This window comes from Euwallacea similis, chromosome 32, assembly GCF_039881205.1.
Source record: "Euwallacea similis isolate ESF13 chromosome 32, ESF131.1, whole genome shotgun sequence".
Taxonomy (NCBI): domain Eukaryota; kingdom Metazoa; phylum Arthropoda; class Insecta; order Coleoptera; family Curculionidae; genus Euwallacea; species Euwallacea similis.
In genome coordinates, this window is record NC_089640.1 from 204,926 (window position 1) to 224,668 (window position 19,743).

General features: G+C 35.6%; 1 protein-coding gene across 4 annotated transcripts in view; it reads left to right on the forward strand.

Annotated features, from left to right (window-relative positions):
- Nucleotides 1-19,743, forward strand: part of LOC136418016 (netrin receptor UNC5B-like) — a 176,136-nt gene that overhangs the window by 38,032 nt on the left and 118,361 nt on the right. For all 4 annotated transcript variants that reach the window (XM_066403908.1, XM_066403907.1, XM_066403910.1 and 1 more), the window contains exon 2: nucleotides 8,022-8,222. In XM_066403908.1, the coding sequence (XP_066260005.1) occupies nucleotides 8,141-8,222 (82 nt within the window). In that variant the 5' untranslated portion in view covers nucleotides 8,022-8,140. The remainder of the gene's footprint in view (nucleotides 1-8,021; nucleotides 8,223-19,743) is intronic.

Sequence of the window (19,743 nt, forward strand, 5' to 3'; positions counted from 1 at the left end):
AAGTGAAGAATACTTTCTTAAACCTTTATGTTAACTCTAGCACGGGCCATATTATAACTTTATAGTCCGGCACGCTGTATTCATTCGGTTAAAAAAATACGTCAAAACCTTATAATGCAATTTAATGCAACAGTCTTCAAATACCTTCGACTACTTGGTCTCAAAACAACACACACACACACAAGTAGTGGGACTCCATGAAACAATTGTCCCCCTTTGGAACAATTGACCATTGAGTCGCCTTTTGGTGTTAACCTGAACGCGTAAAGTCGGGTGTCCACTGACCTAAATCTGGCCTTAATCCCGCTGTGATGAACTCTTGGATGATTGTTTATTGTTTTCTGCTATATCTTTAAGGCGTCTAATTACAAAATCACTCTTCCTCTTGCATTGATTACGAAAAAAATGTACCCGTAATTAAAGCAGAGGCATGAAACCCATTTATAAATCGTTGTTTTTGCAATTTCAATTAAAAATAACGACCAATTATCGCATAAAAACGGTCATCGGGAGAAAGTAAGTGTAACAGATATGAACAATAAATCAGTGATATCTCGGCCATTATCTAGCTGCAACAATTTATTTATCCATTATGCGACTTTTTTATAATTTCAGTTTTAGTGAGTGCTTTCATTGGGACACACACATGCTCAGACACAGGCGGCAAATTAGGAAAAAAATCTGGCCGTTCAGTTGATCCAAGCGTTTAAGATAACCCTAGATGTCTTACTCATGTAAGCAAGCTCATAGGACAATATTAATTATTATTTCTGTCGCTGTAAACAATACCTCGTTTATTAGATTCATTAACAATTCATTATTAATGTGACACTTAATTATTGTAAAATCCCTGTATAAGACTTTTGCCTGGTGGTACCAAGAAAGCCTATACAATTTTACGCCCCCAGCATTACATAAGGTCAAGAATTACCATTTTAGTGGATCAATAAATCGATCCACTACAATGAAAACGACCGGGTTTACATAAATAATCAGTACTTTGGGTGCTTTGTATTCGCTCACTCTTTCGATACAATAGATGATTTACAATTACTATGTATATTTTTATATGCAAATTTTTATTTATTATGCTAAGGTTCCATGCCGATGCTCTGACGTACTTTAATGTCCAGTTTCCACGCAACCCGTTCATTATTAATTCATTTTGCGCTCTCATTTTGTTCGACAACCTCTTTTTTAATGTTTCATTAGCATCATCAACTAAAACGTAATTTCATTAAAAGCATCCCCGTAAACGTGATCGCTCAATTTAATCGCTGAACGTAAATTGATTTAATTTTATTTAACACTGGAGAATCGTACTGGAACAGATAAGTCGCGAGTTTAATGATCTAAAGGACATTTTATTTTCCCTTTAAGGGCATTAGCGTTTATTGTAGCTCGTGTAGTGGATTCCGTTTTTAGTATTAGACGCCTCGGTCTAGTGGCAATAAAGGACGATTCGAGTAGGAGAAAAATTTTCAAATCCGATTGAGTTGAGCTGTAATGTTGCTACTTCAACGAGGTTTGTTTTTCTGAGATGTCGGCATCAAGATGAATGGCTTTGAAATCTGCCATGCTTCTTTAGACGAGGGATACCAAGACCAAGAGTTATTTCGAACTACGAATTTAGTAAATTCCCCGCATCGACGTTCGTCAGTAACTTTGCGTGCTAAATGTGCCGAAGAACAAAGCTGCATGCTTGATCTGGTCTTTATGCAGATGTTGCAACCATCTTTAATGTAACAATTGACAATAATTAGTAAATTACAAATCAGAAGTGCGCAGTTTGCTCTTGCAATTACTAAATTCCTCGTGCCATCGCGGTACAGCTTTGTTTGCTAATGGTAACGTTACACTTTGATGACATTTCAGGTTACTGTTCGCTGAATTTCGCTCCCATCGGGATAATTGAACTTAAAGACGGGTAATTGTCAATCAGTGTAATTACACGGCCGCGCATCGTCTAAAATGCCTTTAAAAGTTATTAAAAATAATTGCAACACAAATATCTTAAACAAGGCTATAAAACTTGTCCCATAAGAGCGTAGGTTCGCAATTAAAATAATAACACATCCCAGACACGGATCGTTCCGTTTATGACCGGTCATTATGAAAGCGTTTTATTGCAAAACGGTCACTAATTGATTATCCAGGCCAGCTCTATCAAAGCCTGACCTGGAATTTGTCAAAATATCTGCAGCTTTTTTCGTTTCTTTATGGATGGTCATTTTCACTCAATTATCGCCTACACTAAAGTTTATCTCTAATAAAGCACTGTGGGGATATAGAGGTTTTGTCGCCTCAATTTTATGAATGTGTCTGTAAATATAGGACAAGCTTGTTACAGCGTCAGGATTACCCAAAATTCACGATTTATTATTCGTTATCAACTCAAAATCCCTGCAAAATTACGAGCAAAATATTCCCAAATATAAACGTCTAACGCAGTTCGATTAATTAGCTGAAATCTTCAACAATACTATAGTTGCAGTAGCCAAAATATACTAAATACAGCTCTGGACTAAACACAGGAACTACCCAGCTGAAACGTTTAGACCTTCGGTACTGTTAAGTGCGTTTTAATGTAGTAAACGTTCTTTTTTTCTTTCTTTAAACTGCCACTTAGATAAACAGGAATGTTAAAATGGAATTTATCTTTCGTGTTAGTTTGGAAATAAAACTAGTTGCCTTTAAATTTAACGTCAGGATGTAATTTCGTCTGAAGAACCATTTTTTGAATAGTTTATACAACCCTCATGATAACGAACCTTAAGAACCGAGGTACAATTAAATTTTAATCAATTCCTTGAAGCTGCACTTGGTGCGTTAACGCTCGTGCCGTCCTTACATATAAATTTTGTTCAATTTGTCGAACCTTTATAACACTAAATCATAAAATCTAGTAATTTTTCACATACATTTTTACCTTTTTTTGTAATTTTTATGACAAAATTGTATTTTGTATGCAACTTGATATAGGAAAAATACATATTTTTTAAAAATTACAGTGACTTATAGAGCTTCATATACAACAAGTCATCACTGTATCGTAATGTTTTAGGCCCAAATAAATTTCAGAAATGACTTCGTTTATTTCTGTTTTTGCACGACGTTTCTCTGCTCAAAAACACGTCCAGTACGACCCTGCTTTTGCTATACGCATGTGATAATTTTTCAAGTCATATAAGACTTTTACAACACTCAGTATACACTGTATACTAAATCATTGGCGACTCAATTTTTTACGACCCAGAAATTTTCTAAATTTATTTCTCTTATTTAATTCTTTTTGATGGGCGGTTCTTGCGTGAAAATTGTTCTGTACGCCTCCGCTTTTACTGGATTAAAATACGAGTTTTTCAATTAAGTTCATTAATAAATAATTACCGCTTTATATTTTTTTAAGCGCAAACGGTTTTTAAAAATGATATCTGCTTTTACCTTTCCAGTCCTGTTTCTCAATTCAAAATTACATGCATTTTTTTTTACTACACTTACATATATCATATTTGTTTAATCTATATAAGACCTTTACATCAACCAGTATGCCGGAAATCATTGCCGCATCGCAACCTGATAAGATTCAGCAGTTTTTAAATTTATATTTTCCATTTGATTTTTTGTGCTGCTTTTTCTTCCTTTAAATAGAATATGTTACTTATTATTGAATATATAATAATATAACAATTCCTATAACAACAGTCAGTGATGGATCGTTTGGAGCCCTTCTTTCTTCCCTCTATCGCGACCTACTTTGTTCGCTTCTGTCATTGGTTGCATCTTTAATACGAAGATCAATAATAACTCTAATAAGAACTAAAACAAACTGCGATATATCACACACCCTTTAGATAAACTTGCAGTCTTGTCAGTTCTGCCGGCTGATCGAATGTACTTTTGATCTTTTTCCGGTCGCTGAAGAGTCTTTAACTAACGGATATATCGGATAACATACATACAGAACGTCTTGTCTCCAGGTTGTCTGTAGTCGCCTTAGTTTATTTAGATCAGGTTATCATGCTTGAAGAAGGAATAGTTTGAAAACAAGCCTAAAGGCTAGTTCAAAGGTCCAGAGCAGGGAGCCTGATTGTCTCATCCTCAACTGATATTGCCGACATCGAACTCGAGTGTTTCAGTCAAGAAGAGACAACTTTACGAGTTCCTTCCTTCCTTCCATAAACGCTCTTCCATGTTTAATTATTTTTCTTGTAGAGTTTTTTTGTTTTACTTTAAAAAATTTTCCGAAGACTTTAGTCTCTCTAACGTCGTTTAAATGCGATTTTTTCCCGATACCTCATCCGCAGCTTTTTGTCTTTAAGATACGTCCAACACATCGACATCGTCCAAATGGCGCCCACACATGCAGTCTCTCACAGCTACAAAGGGCCCAATAACACCGATTGGAAGTATTATTGCTCCGGTTAAATAATGGAGTTATTTTTAGTTGGTCCCTGCTTTATCGTAAACTTTTTATTAGTCGACTTTCAGCTGTTTGGAAAACAGGACTGGGCTTGAAGGGGGAAAAGTTTGTATTGTCAGAGCCCTCGGCTAGGGCCGCTCTCAAAACAGTTTAAAAGAGCTCTCGTCAGATAAAACGACTTTTAGCGGTGTCAAGTTCTAAGCTTTTAAGATTCCTCTCGTTTAATAGTCCTTAAACATCGATTTGCTTTAAGTGATACCTTGGCCACTTGACCACCGACCGTTAACGGAAATATAAATATTTATGAATCGGCTAAGAGCCAGTTTTTCATGTAAGCGTTAACTTTAATTTTCTGGTTTAACTTCTGCTATCATTTTTTCGTTTCTTGTCGTCGCATCAAACAATGCCGTCGCCAGTTGAAATGGCCTACATGAATTTGCTTTAAAAGATCAAAAGGGTTCCTTTCGGACAATTATTAATGTTGTTTCCAGTGGATTTATTGATTTTAATGGCCATTAAGCTCTGTCGGCCGCATAAATCGATCCGTCCGGTTCCGAGACAATTTCGTATGTAAATGTTCACTTTTCGGGGGGGAGATGGCCAGCTTCACCGGTGGCCTCCCATTTCAAATGGGACGTTCACCCAAAGGAATTTTCCCGACATAAACAGAGCCTCCCTCAATCATCGATAACTGCAATCGCGGGCATTAAAATAAATCAGACCTCATTTCGAAGTTTATTTACCGAGCTTAAAAACAATCGCAAATACTTTCTCATTTGCTTTGGGAAGAATTATATAGAGCGATATCTCAGGCAACAAAACGATTTTTTTTCAGATGGGAAAAAAACGTGATAAAATTAGGTGAAACATCGCCGGAAGGCCGGGTATTGTTTACACATTAACGAGGTGTGAACATAAATTTAAAAAAATTGTTTATGAAGTTATGTAAATTCCACGTCTACACCTTCTGGTTTACCGACAAAAATGGGACATTAGAGGGGCGCGGAATGAAAATAACGTGAACGTTATGGCGCTCAATTTGACTTTCAAATCGGGCCTAGGTAAAGAGACAATGAGAAATTTGCATAGTGATACTGATGTGTGCACTGGCCGATATATTGCCTATTAAACAGTATCGATAAAGTTTCGACATAATGCAGGTGACAAACATGAAGAAGTCGTAACATATAAGGTACATGTTGGAAGTAATGAGTCAGCGTGTGCAGAGCGATTTAAAATTCAAATTTCTCAGTCATTTAGGAAAAAAAAGTTCAAGTTAGTACAGGTCATGAATGTGTGTCCGGAAATTCTTAATTTACGAGTTACTATGTGGGTTAAAAATTTCATAGTCTGAAATCTTTTTTCTCTCCAACTCCTACAGTTTTTCAGATATTTAGTTTATTTTATAATTGTAAAGTAATCTTTATGGTCTACACAGTGAGACACCTTAAATCGTTATGAAAATCTGTAGAGTCATAATTTTTCAGTAGGCGAATATCTTTTATCGCTATAAAATCTTTTTTGATTAAAATCTCTGATAGTCTACTTGATAGGATTTGAAATTCCTCCTAATTTTAAAATTCCTGCCAATTTTATTACACTTAGATGATAAGGTTGGCAGGCTAAGTGAAGTTTACAGACTCATTGTTTCAATACCTGTTTTAGTTTCTGAGATAGGGCTTACTTTGATAGTTATTTTCTCGATTTTGAAACTGTAAGGGGGAGGAAATCGCTTTTCAAATTTAAGCTCCGTTTCGCCTGGAATACGACTCATAAAATATTGAAATTTAATACCGTCAATATGATTAAATAATCATTAACCTGTCTCAAACAACGATTTTGAAGAATATGAATTGAGCTTCGTTGTTGACAGATTTGAGGTCCCTTTTTGCCCAACGAGACACTAATCTAGACCGGCAAAGTTCGAAGAACTGGCGTCATCATGATCCTTTGCATTTTATACAGAGTGTCCGGAAATAATGTTGAAACACTTTGGGAGGTGATTTTAGAGATTAAAATGATAAAAAAAGTTCTTATAAATATACCCTAAAAACCGCTTCTTAAAGGAGCTAGATCCCCTTAAAGGGGGAACTCTGAAGATGTTTTTCGCAATATTTTCAAAATAGTTTACGCTAAAATTATGAAATTTAGTAGACAAAAATGTTTTCCCATTGCAACTTATTAAAGAGTACCGAATTTCATAATTTTAGCGCAAACTATTTTGAAAATATTGCGAAAAAAACACATTCAGAGTTCCTTCTTTAAAGGGTTTTAACCCCTTTAAGAAACAATTTTTGGGGGATGTTTATAAGAACTTTTTTTTGTTATTTTAATCTCCAGAATCGCCTCCCAAAATATTTCAACGTTATTTTCGGACACCCTATATACAGCGATTGCACCAGCTTGTAACACGTGTCTGACGATAGAATTATGTATGTGAAATGGCGGTAATTATTTGCTACAGATTATTGGTCTCAAACGTATTAAGAAGTCTCTAGAGCGCCATTCCAATCGTGTGACTTCAACGCCCGTTGATTATCAAGGGGTGTCCTAAAAACAGATGTCAATTGCCCCTAATAGTTCATATTCTAATTCTGATCTTATTTCTTAAAAAAAAAATTCTGAGATTCCTGCAAAAAGAACCTCACGGTTAGGAATTTTTATATAAGTATAAAAGTAGGATTATAATAAAGTTCTGATGCTTTTGAGGTTTTTGCCGAAACCAATGACACGTTTCAATTTCTTAATCAAACATTTTTGTTTCGACTTTTAAGTCGTGAAGAAGTTGTCTCCACTTTATTACCATAGCTATGACGTTCCACCTGGGTAGAGCACTTATTCAAATTATGCACCGTAAACCCCCACATTTCAAGACCGTAAAAACGTGGATATGTTTCCGCGTTATGAATAGAGTCTTTTGTAAATATAAATAATAACGTAACTATAAATTACGAGGCTGCAGGAAGCTTTAAAAGGTGGCAGCTTTAGTGCGCCTCTTCGAAGATAAAGCAACGAGACAAATGCACCGCTATTTTGTTTACAAATTGCAAATAAGACGTGTTTGTGCCTTGGAAATCTTCATTAATATTCATGCCCCCCTCAAAAAATTATAAACGCGCCTCTGAGTTATTACACATGTAAGCTTCGATTGAGATTCTATTAAATGCAGTTTTATTGCCAAGAAGTGGGCAATAAATCAGGTAAAAATGATGTTTGTTTAATAAAGCTAGGCCATAATGGTTTGATATACGAGGAGTCGTAAAGTGTATTTTGCTTTCGGTTAAATGATGGGGAATGTCGAGTCACCCCACCGGTCTTGACGTGTTAGATCCCGAGACATCGAAATAAATGACTGAAGAAATTTCGAACAGGAAAAAATGCATCCCTAAATATGTTGTTACGAAGATTGATAGTGTGTTCTGAATAAATCATAACTCCATGTGGTCTTCAAGCCTGTCAGCGTTTCACCCCGGGAGAAAGAGTATTTTCTAATTCTTATCAGGTTATTGATCTACATTTATTATAAACAGATGTTCGCTTGAATTTAGGCTTAACGCAAACCCATTAACCCGAAAGCTAAAAATTCCTTCTCTTCCAGATCAACAGTTAACGAGGGCCCCGTATCAAGTCATGTGACAGGGAGACAAGCGAACGTCGCCGCTAGTGATGCCTAGCGCACCCCCTAGAGTGTAGCTGTCCGGGACACCCCCTGTAACCATGGCATTCCGCTCCCCTCGCCTGTCATTCGGGACGTTAATAATGGTGCTTTTTTGGGGGGTAGTTCGCGCCAACGATCAAGGTTTGTATTATTAAAATTTTCTTCTTAGAGATGTAAAAATGTCTCTTTGGACACGACGACGACTTCGAGGGGGGAAATTTGAGTTATCGTCGCCGTTCTAAAGGAGGGATGTGCGACGCACTTTATGAGATGAGGATGTAATTCGATATGTTGCTTTTTGTTGTGTGGGATGGGAATAGAAGCAACATTTAAATGGGAAAATTACATACCATCGCTCAGAATAAAAATTATACTTTAGACCTTCAACTGAAAAATCTATAGTCATCTATTGAAAATCACTTCCTGGGTTTTCCAGACTGATTTCATCAATCTGTACTAAAGTTGCAATAGTTTCATGTCAATTCAGGTTTTCTTCTTTTTTCCTCGTTTCTTGATTATCCATTTCTTCATCTTGCTCTCGAGAATTACCTCCTCCTATAAGTGTTTTTTTTTCTTCTTTTCGTTTTACCATTTATTTACTTGGTTTCACTTGGCAGCATTTTTCATCTTTAACTGTTTATCCTCAGCCTGTTTCTACTTGTCCTTTTTCTGGCAAGAGTTTAATTTAATTTTCCTTCCAGTTTTTTATTTTCTTATGTTATCTTTTTCTAAATTACCTTTTTTTGCAATAGAGTTTTAACATGCCTCCAACGGGTTCTGGTTTTGTTTTCTCTAATCGCTAGTGGAACTTTTTTACCTTTCCGTTTTCCTACCCTCCGTCACTTCACGTTTTTTCTCCTTCTAGGATTTCCCCTCTGTTTTGCTTTTTCCTGTATTCTCTACATTTTAACTTATTATGTATTTTTTCGTAGTAACACATCCAATAACAAATTGTTTCTTCAATTTCTTACTGAAGTATTCAGTTACTTGAGTTCAGATACTTCAAGTACTGTTTTTTCTTCAGAATTATTTTTTCCTAGAAAAGGGGGTTTTGAAGCCATTTAGATAATTCTTCGTATAGATATGAAATGTACCTAAAGTTTTTCTTTATCATTTTTTTCCCTGAATCTCTCTTATTAAAGTAGATGAATAATGAACAGAAGTGTTGATTTCAGGTGTAGAGAAATGTTTTTAGAAAATTGTTGCACAGTGGTTTCAGACATGGGAAATCGAGAAAAGCAAAAATATACCAGCTATTACATTTATAATATTAATAATAGTCCTTTGAAAAACAGAAAAACAATTACTTGAATTCTTGAAATTCTGTTTTTGATTTTTCTCCAAAATCTGGTGCTTATAAGCTCGACAAGTTGTATTGAAGGTGCCAAAAGTATATTCCTGCAACTCTGAGTATACCAGTTAGGCCACAAATAAGATTAATTCATCAACTATTAGGCTAAATAGGCCGTCCGGGGGGAAATTTTTTTTTTATTGTAACATCTCGTAACTAGATAGAGTCGAATGTTTAAATAGTATATGGGTTTAGTGGGTTTAATGCATAGCTATATTATTATCTAGTCCCAAAATCAAGCCCCAGTGACAGGCGATGTAATTTCCGAAATAGCTGACTCCAGGGAGCGTGGATGTTCCATCAAACTAAACAGTTACACCCTATTACAGCGCGGTAAACGAAAACAATACAGTCACATGGCATAATTGAAATCTCCATGATAGCGTTTCTATGTCAACATGAGCGCACAGGGAGCTATCAGTCACTTAGGAAGGACATTCATTGAGGGAGATACGATTGTGTCCCCGGGGAACGTCATTTTGGACGTACATATATTATATTCCAATTCATTTGATTTGCCGACATAAACTGTAAACTATCTGGTTTGGGCAGTTTGTCTCACATGACACCAAAGTATTTCAATTTACGCATTTCATTTAGTCGAGCGTGGGCAGCTTCGCTAAATAAGGCCTTTAAAGCTGGCCATTAGGCCGTTTCACTCCAGGTACATAATTCGTTTTCCTGCTTTCCTTTCCTAATTACATTCCTTGCCTGAGATTAGTGCACTCTCAGCCTAGACCCGCAGGATTTTAATGCTTTTATTTATATGCGTACGAGGCAGTTTTTCCTGCAAATGCAGTCGGTAGTAAAGTAAGAAATCCCAAGTAGTTAGCACCCTTCGGGCTTGACGGATATTTAAAAACTAATCAGCTAAAGTAAGGAACAGACGGTAATACAAATAAATTTTAAGGTCACCGGGGGGCATTCGATTTGAAAACATCTCCCCGGACGTTTAATTAAATCGTTTTTAAGATGACAAACTTTATTAAAGTCGAAATGCTTCGATTTACGAGCGGCCATTTCAAAGGGCTTATTAATTATTCTCAATTTATTTTTCGAATAATAATGTCGTAAAAAGACGCTTTCGAACAAATTATTTGTGTTCTAAATGTTCCCACCTGCATTTAAAACTATTTTTTACGAGTTCCTGTCATTTATGAAGTGAGAGGATCGATAATTTTGATTTTTAGTAAATTTCTGACAGTCTGGCGACCTTGACCATCCTCTTGCAGCTCTGACATCGACGTCATATTCATTAGAAAAACGCTAGAATTGCATGCAACGTTGCGAATAATGATTTTTTTAGTTTTTAAGTTTACTTGGCCTCCTCCTTTGTGTGTTTCATTCTTTGAAATTTAATGAACGTATACACATTCCTTGACCCCATTAGATTGTAATAAAGAAACCCTTCTGTTGGGGGGCCGAAGTCTCGAAGGTGCGAGTCATAAAAAACGCTTAGGAACAAATTATTTATGTTCTAATAGCACGCTTTGGGATAAGTCGTTTCTGTTGTAAATATTCTCGACTGTCTCCAAATCAATATTTAATGAGTTTTTGTCTCTTGACAAGCGAAAGAGTAGAAAAAATTATTCTTGAAAAAATACTAATTATTGCGGTATATTCTGACAACATTGTCCATCCCCTGACATCTCTGTCAGCGACGTCACATCTCTCAAGAGTAGAAAGGCGCTGAGACAAATAAGAGTTGCGGCGATGCCAATTTTGACTTTCAGGAATATTTATAAGTTTACTTAGCCTTCTTCGCTGACTATTTTCGCCACTTAAAAACATTCGAACCTCATCAAATCATCATAAAGCCCCCCCCAGTTGGGGGAGAAAAACGAAAGGCGGTGAATTAACGAATGACAAGACACTTTTTTACGCTGGTTCTTCGAATTGCAATACAAAACGCGCCTCGCAATGATTTATCGCGACTTTAGGCGGGCTCTTAAAATATTTTGATGTCTTTATTAATCCGAAAAGGATTTTTTAATTCCTTTTCGAGAGGGCCCGCTCCACGAGAAGATCGAGTTTTAACTGCTGCATCACGATTTTAAAGGAAAAAAATATGGGGGTCCGAATGCGAGTCATTAGTTTCGGGAGATGATGGAAAGTACACCCTGCGGGTCCTTTAATGGCAGCCTGGCAATTAATGATATTGCTCGTTTTTCGTTTGCTTTGTGTCGCTTTAGATGGTGAAAAACAACAAAGAAGTGAATATCTCATAATTTACCTCTTATTTGCGACCAAATCCGACAAAATTCCCCCGATAAAGCAAATACTTTGGCAATTCAAACTTGTTTCAAATAAATGTCAGAATTATTGCTTTGTTTAACGAGTGTTCTTCGAAACATCGGCCATTTTAAAATAATGCTCTCCTTTTCAACAGGTCATTTGGCCAAAATTAGCCGTTGCCGAAAACAATTTCTCCGCTCAGAAAGGGCTTTTCCGGATAATTAGATCCGCAGTGAAATGTTTAGCACTTTGAAGTCTGCCCTTTCGGGAAAAATACTGTCATAGTCCTGGAGCTTATCTTTTGAAAATTATAATATCTAACAGTAAGCATTCTACAGAATTGAAATCATTAATCTAAGTAGAGGGGGCATATGAATAGCGACATGAAAATGTGTCAATTAATGTTTTATATTAATGTGGGATGGGTTTTTTCAGCGTGTTTACTTCAAAATTTTAACATTAATGTAAGATTACATATCAAGAGTTAATTTGCTGATCCCCTAATAACCTCCTTCCTAATATTTTTCTTCGCCTTTTTATATTTTGTTATTTTTCCGATTATTTGTCATTCTTCTTGGTTCTCTTTCTTACGATGCAAATATTCTTTTATTGTTAGAACTTTCCGCATCATAAACATCTCCAAGATTCAACCTTTTCTTCATTGCCGTGGTCTTATTTAATAGAAATACAGGCTTGAGTAAGCTTCTCATCAGGATATCTTACTTGTTTTTCATGGGAAAAATAGCTCCCACATGGCTGATTTCCGCCAGCTGGTCATAATTGATGGTCATAGCGCTCATAATTCTTTCGACAGAAAATTTAGCAAATGTCGGAAAATCTCTCATTTTCATGAACAGATATTTCTAACTAAATAGGAGCTTTCTCGTGTTGAATGTAATCTTAGATTCACTTTGGGATTATCGTATTATCTCCCTCTCCGCATCTTCATTTTTACTTGCGTTTGTGTTAGTGTTGGTTTCAAAGTAACCAGATTCTTTTTCAACCATTTTTTGTTTTTCAAACCATTTTTTATGACTGTCAGTTTTTGGTAAATTTTCACTGCTAAAAATTCCTAGTTCAGCCAGCATTTTGTCTCAAATTTTTCTGATTCTGTTCATTGTTCTTGGGAGATTGATTTTGTCTTATTCTCTAATATTTCTTTTAATTGTCTTGGCTCGCCCCTCGTCCTAAGTGATTTTATTCTAGAAATCTTGCCAAAGGGTTTGTTATACTGAGTTAAATTCCTGATAGCCGAGAAAATGAAATAAATCCAAATATTCTTCATCGCTCTTTGGCAAAAAAGAAGACAATTGAAATATTTGATAATACTGAAAGTTCTTAGAAACATTTATGATATATAGTGACTTATTTTGAATTTTGAAATAAGATGCCTTAATCTCTGCCAATAGAATCCTTATTTGCAAAGCAGCCATAAGTTGTCTGTTCCTTCAATATCCATAATAGTTACTGTTTGTGTTATTGCTGCAACAGTTATAGAGCATAAGTATCAGAATCGTGGATTTTCGTGGTTTTAAGCCTTTTTAGAAACACTTAAAAATGTGTGCTTTCCTTTTTCCTAGTTCTGCCGCATTTCCCTGAAATTTTTTGTTCCAATTCTAGGAGAAGCTCCTAGTTTCAGTTATTTAGGTATAGTTTCAATTATATTTCATTAATTCGAAGGTGTGTAAACACCCTCTAGCTCTATCTTATATCGAACAAATGCTCTTGTACTACTTGCTAATCCGACCATTTTCGTTAAATTCTATTGAAGCTCGCCCCAGCTCGGCCGTTTATCTCCGATCCACTTTCGTAATTACAGCCTGATCCAATCAGGATTTCTGTCGAGAAAAGGACCTCCTGACAATAACTTTTCCAAGAAGGTGTATTCCCCGGCACAAGCTACAAATTCCGACTTTTACCTCTTTTCAACCTCTTAAATCATAAATTAATTGCTTCCATTAAGATGCGCGTACATAAATGTGCCGCCATGATCGCCTTAATGAAACCTAAGAAGGCGTTTATGAACCTATTAGGTCATACATTCTCCAATGTCCATCGGAGCAAACGGTTATTAGCGATATAGGTTTGACAGTCTTGGCGGTTTTCCCTCTTGGATAATTATTATTGAAGAATGTGAATTATTAATGGATTTCTCTCAGACGAAACAGGGCCATCGGTCAAGATAGAGCCTCCTGCTTCAATTGCCAGTAATAAGGTTAAACAGCCTCATCAATTATCTTCAACGAGGCTTTTTAATAGTCAAGTCCATTGGATCGTTAGCGTGTCAATATCTTCATTAATCCCTGCTCGAACGCGCATAATCATCGAGAAGTCTTCAAAACAAACATTTTTATTTTCTCTTTGGGCGAATTATTTATTTGTTTGTCTTCACTATCCATTAACCCACTTTAAGAGCAGAACAAGATCGTTATATGGCTGTTGATAGGGCAGAGAAAACGTAAGCTAAATGTTTAGCTTAATTGCTTTGACGCGTTTTGCTGATTGAGATGTGGATATTATGGGGATCGTATTAGTCCATATTAGATTATACTACTGCGAAGTCATTAAATTATTATCGAATTTCGACACACAATTCAAAGATTTACTTCAAATCAAAACCTGTTATACAGGGAAGTCATGAGGAACCGTACGTGCTTCTACCATGGAACAAGGTTATTAAGAGCAACATCGAATAAGCATTAACAAGTTGTTTGCATTTTTTATTGCTATTGTACAGGGAGTTTTACACATTTTGTCGAAGAATGGTTTTTGCTATAAATTTGTAATACTAATTTGCTTTTTTTTTCATTTTCTGGTGAAGGAGTACACTGTTCTGTATGAGTAAGATCATGTATTCACAGTTCAAAAAATCCAGGACCGCTTTAAAAAAATTTTGCAAGTTTTTTCCAGCTCAAAAAAAAACCTAATAAATTTTTTGAAGACGGTCCTAGATTTTTTGAACTCTGAAATCTTTATTTTACCCATAAGCAACAGTGCACTCAGAAAATAAAAAAGGCAAACTGGCGTCACAAAATTATAGTCAAAATTTTTTAATAAAATGTGTAAAACTCCCGGTATAATAATAATAAAAAATGCAAGCAACTTTTTAATGCTCATTCAATATTCCTCTTAGTAATCTTGTCCCGTGATAGAAGCATATACAGTTCCTTATGACTCGCCCTGTATATTAGTAATCATTGTAGTTATGTATGTATATCTTCGAAAATTTTAATAGATTTTCCTTCCGGGTTTTTGCCTTTTCCAATTTATAAATTGGAATATATTAACAACTAAAAACGTTCTCCCATCTCCTCAATGTTTTCTCTTCTTAAACTCCGCTTCCCCATATTCCAGCTAACCTAAACTAACCCGAACTAATTTGATTTCATCAGTTAAACTATAGTTTCGCGTCTCTCCCTCAAAATTACCATAATATTGATCCTCACATTGAACCAATCACACAATTAATCCTTCAGGCAACCTCATCCAAATCATCTCCATGATCCAAGTCCACCCACGTCTCTGTGAATCAGATGTAAAACGAGATTTTCCGAATTAATTCATCAGATTGATAAAACGGTGGCTTTCAGAGCCGAGCAGCAGGGTGCACGCAAACAGGCAATAAGATTCATCAGATTACTTTATACATTTTATTTTGATACTTTAATTCACTGCCTTTGAAGTCTTAAAACCGGTAGCCGTGGCAGATTCGCGAATTATTTGCAAGAGTAAGGATAGGGACCTACAACCTGAGAGATGCTCGAAAGAAGACGTTAATTTTGTATTGCTTTAATTATTTGCATATTGAAGAATGCAAGAAGGAAGGAATTTTTTTCTTTTTTGATTCCGTCATTATTTTGGAACTCCATTATGACATGATGTTTTACATAGCGATACGGCGTAATGACAAAGTGACTACATTTCGGTTCAGAGCTATTGTTCGTTTTGTCCATTCATCCAAATTTTCCAAGTCTAATGTGTAAACTTCAAAAAATGGCCTCAAAAGAAATGGGAGAACGTGCAATAAATAGCAAGAAATAAATCATAACATTGAATGCCCTCGGGAGTAAATGGTGAAAAAGCTTGACAAACATTTTAAATCCCTCGAAAGGATTTCTCGGGCGTCATATGAACATTGTGAAAACGTCTGTAACTAAGTCATCTGATTTTGATTAATAAAACGTCTCGTTGGTCTAAGTTTAAACGGGTTTTCACAACGGTTCTGTAATTAAAACGTCTTCAGTCCCTTGTTTTTCACAAGTCTATAATCTTTCAGATGCCTTTCAGAAATTGTTTTCAAGCTATCGTCCATTATCTGAAATGTTTAAGACATGCTATAGAGCATACGAAGGCATAGGGACGTCTTGAACATGTTGCTACAGTAGTTTAAAGCCGAATCCACGCAAACGAAATTCGGCGAAATAACCTGAAGAACAGCTTTTGAAATGAACTAGAAAAGGATCGGGTTATCTATAGGAAATCGGATTAACTTATTACTTTGGGTTTAAAGAGGTGAAAATCAAGTAACGTCACATTATTAGTATTTCAAAGAAGTGAAAATCAGCTAAATTTAAGTTACTCGACTTTCGAGTAGTGCAAGAAATCAGGTACCTTCAAGTGATCTCACTTTTGGGGATATAGAAACCAAGTTATGTCTGTGGTGCCGCGAGATTTGAAAATCAACTGAATTTGGATAGTTCACTACAAGGAAACATTGGAAATCGGCTCAGTTCCGATTTTTTAAGTTCCAAGATGTAATAAAAATTAGATCAATTTCCGTAACATTAAGTTTGGAAAATTCAAAAAAGTCAAGTCAAGTAACTTCAGGTTTGCAAAAATACATGTAGATCTGGTCAAATAAAGTTATCTTAATTTTAATGAACCGAAATTTATGAGACTTAAGGTTTGAAAAATTCGCGAATGTAGTTATGTTATTTAAGGTTTCTTAAGCTTGAGATTTGGAAAGCTCAAAATCATATGAAGTTACACTTCAATTTCAAAGAATTGAATATAGTAAGTTGGGGTTACTTCAATTTTGGGACATTCAAAGAAATCTGGTTTGTCTAAAGCCTCATCTGTACGCCAGCCTTTCATGGTCAAATCAGACTTGTCAAACAACATGACATGTGTAGACAGAGAGTTTGACGTTTTGTATCGCCTTAATTTGGTTTGATAAACTTGCAAAAGGTTAATGAAGCTTTTTGTTAATCAAAACGACAGGTATGTTGATTAAGCAAAAAATTGGACTGACTATTGTAGCCATGTGATTTGTATCAGCCTTGTTGGTAGTTTTGTCAGATCATGCATTACAGAAGACAGAACGTTACTTGCAAATTAGGCTTTAGGCGAAAATATCTTAATTTCACACCTTAATTTTACCTATTAAAGTGAAGGTGTTCATTTTAAGGCTGGTCTATACAGAAACCTTACGGATTTTGCTGTCAGTCAGTCTTACATGATACTGCCAGAATTGTGAGATAACATAATGCGCGATGTAGATAAAACGCCTGACATTTTGCATGAATTGAATTTGGTTTGACACACTTGCAAAAGACTGATTGCCTGGAGCTTTGCATACAAATAAAATGATAAAAAAGATGACTGGGCAAAGTACCGAGTTTGAATAGTGGCGAAACACAATTCGTATTAGTCTTTTAGGTAGTTTCTTTAGATCATGCAAAACTGACGACAAAACGTTAAAAATAAATCGAGCTTAAGTTGTTTCAGGTTTGAAGGCTTGAAAATCAAGCAATCAAGCCAAATAATTTCAATTACAATCAATTGAAGATCAGTTCAGCTATTTTAATTAAAAGTTTGCCAAGCATCAAAAATTCAAGTCCTCAAGAGTAACGCTTCATTTAAGTGAAAATCATCAGTGAGGTATCATTTTTTCACGTTATTTTTATTAGAATGTTGAGGTATAGCTGAAACATTTGGATTTACTTTTACTAACTGTTTTGACTGTTCTTCATCTGTTCCTAATCCCAACAGTACATTTAATGTTTTTAATTATGACTTTTATTTGCATTTTTTCAACTGATGACAAATTTGAGAAATTTTCAAAACTTTCAAAAAATATTGGTATTATTACCTGGTCCTGGACACCTCTGCCTTCTGCGACATAAATGTTTCAATTTATACCATCGGGGAAACACTTACCGCCAGATATCCTCAGAAAATCATAGGCGTGGCTCGACGCTTTTTGTTTGGAAATCACAGGAAAATCTGGTTACGTTTTTATCATCCAAAACTATCGCTCTCACGTTATACTCTAACGCATATGTAGTCCACCTGCATTTGACATTTTATTCACATCGTCGATATTAAATTTCACAAATGCACATGAATAGGGTCAGCAGACTAAAAAGACCCTTTGTTGCTTTGAACTGAGCCCGAACCTCCTATGGTTCGGGACGAAACGCATATTTCAACTAGAGCGTACCAGTTAATAATAAAAGAGGATCCAAACGTATTCCTGCATTCAAATTCCTGCTGTGTGGGATAACAGGAACACCATTCAAATCTGTCATTGACTACAGGCAAGTGAGAAAATATTTGTTCATATTGTCGCGAACAACTCTTGTAGGCTGTCGATAAAATTTTACTGCCCTGGTATCGGGATGATAAAGTGGATTCTACATGAAGTTATCGTTTTCTATAGTTTCCAATTGGAGTATAATACTAACGGTAATACTAATCCTTTTTTGCCCTGCATTGGAGTTGATTTGTGGGCTGTCTTTCCTTCCTTTTCCTTCCATTCTTCCGCGTATTAATATCTTGTGTAATAAAAACAGTTTTACGAGAACTTTGTTCTGCGTTGTTAAGTATTTCGGGGTCTTTTCGGGCGGCCGCATTTCCTCCATAAAACCTCATGGCAATAAAAATTTTAATCGTTTTAATGTGCAGTGAATACATTGGTAATACAATAGATAGAAAGTCCAGAATTAGCTTCAATTAACCTTTCGGACTGATGGAAATAAAATTTTAATTTGAAAATTTCAACGAACCGTTAATCATCTAAGCCTGCGTGTGACAAATTAAGTGGGCTTTCCCGGTCTAAAATCGTCCACTAATAAATCTGTTGCGATAGCACCACAATCAAGATAGAACCGGGCGCTTGTCGGAAGAGGTATAGTCGTATCCAGGGACTAATTAAAATCTGCGCGTGTATGTGCGGCCTGAATGCAAATCACAGACCAAAAGAGAGGTGAGCTCGAAAAAGTAACGATAATTTACAGCCCTACTCGTTGTCATAAAGTGTCCATTTAAAACCAAAATAAAATGCTAAACGGGCATTATGCATGGTATCTTGTCAAAATGTACCGATTATACGGCATGTAAATTTATGTAAAATAGGTGCGCTTTTTGTAATGTGAGCTGTAAGTTAATTGTTAAATATTCTCTGGAGGCTGCGCTACCACTACCAAATAGAGACCTGTTGTTACGGTTTCCATTCCGGTAAAAAATGTTAACTTGAGAAGAAATTATCTTCAATCTCTCATGATTAAAAAACAGCAATAAGATCATTTATTCTGTTTTACATTTTATGGTTGAAAACTTGGAAATTGGCAAGTTGTGTTTTTTATCTGGGAGACAACATGAAAATCCTCTTAGATTTGCCCCATAGAAACCTTTTCTCTTATCCTTATTAAATTTAATGTCTGAGCACAGCTGGTGTTTTATATACGTTTTCTCTACAAAAACTCGAAAATTAATTAGTAAATTGGCAATTGATATTTTCGAAGAGATCTTACTGAGAGTGTATTCTCAAAAATGCTTGAAAATCCTCTTGGATTTACTTTTTACAAACATTTCTCAAATTGAATATCTAAATTTCATCTCTAAACACATGAGAATTCTCTGTGATTTGTCTCATAGGCTCCTTATTAAATTGAATATCTGAGAACAGCTGGTAGTTTATATTTTACAAAAACTTGAAAATCAATCAGTGGAATAGTTTTTCGTATTTTCAAAAAGAACCTACTAATATTATATTCTTCAAAACGCATGAGAATCTTTTTGGATTTTACTCACAAATCTTGTTGAACCGAATATCTAAAATCAAGTGGTGTTTGA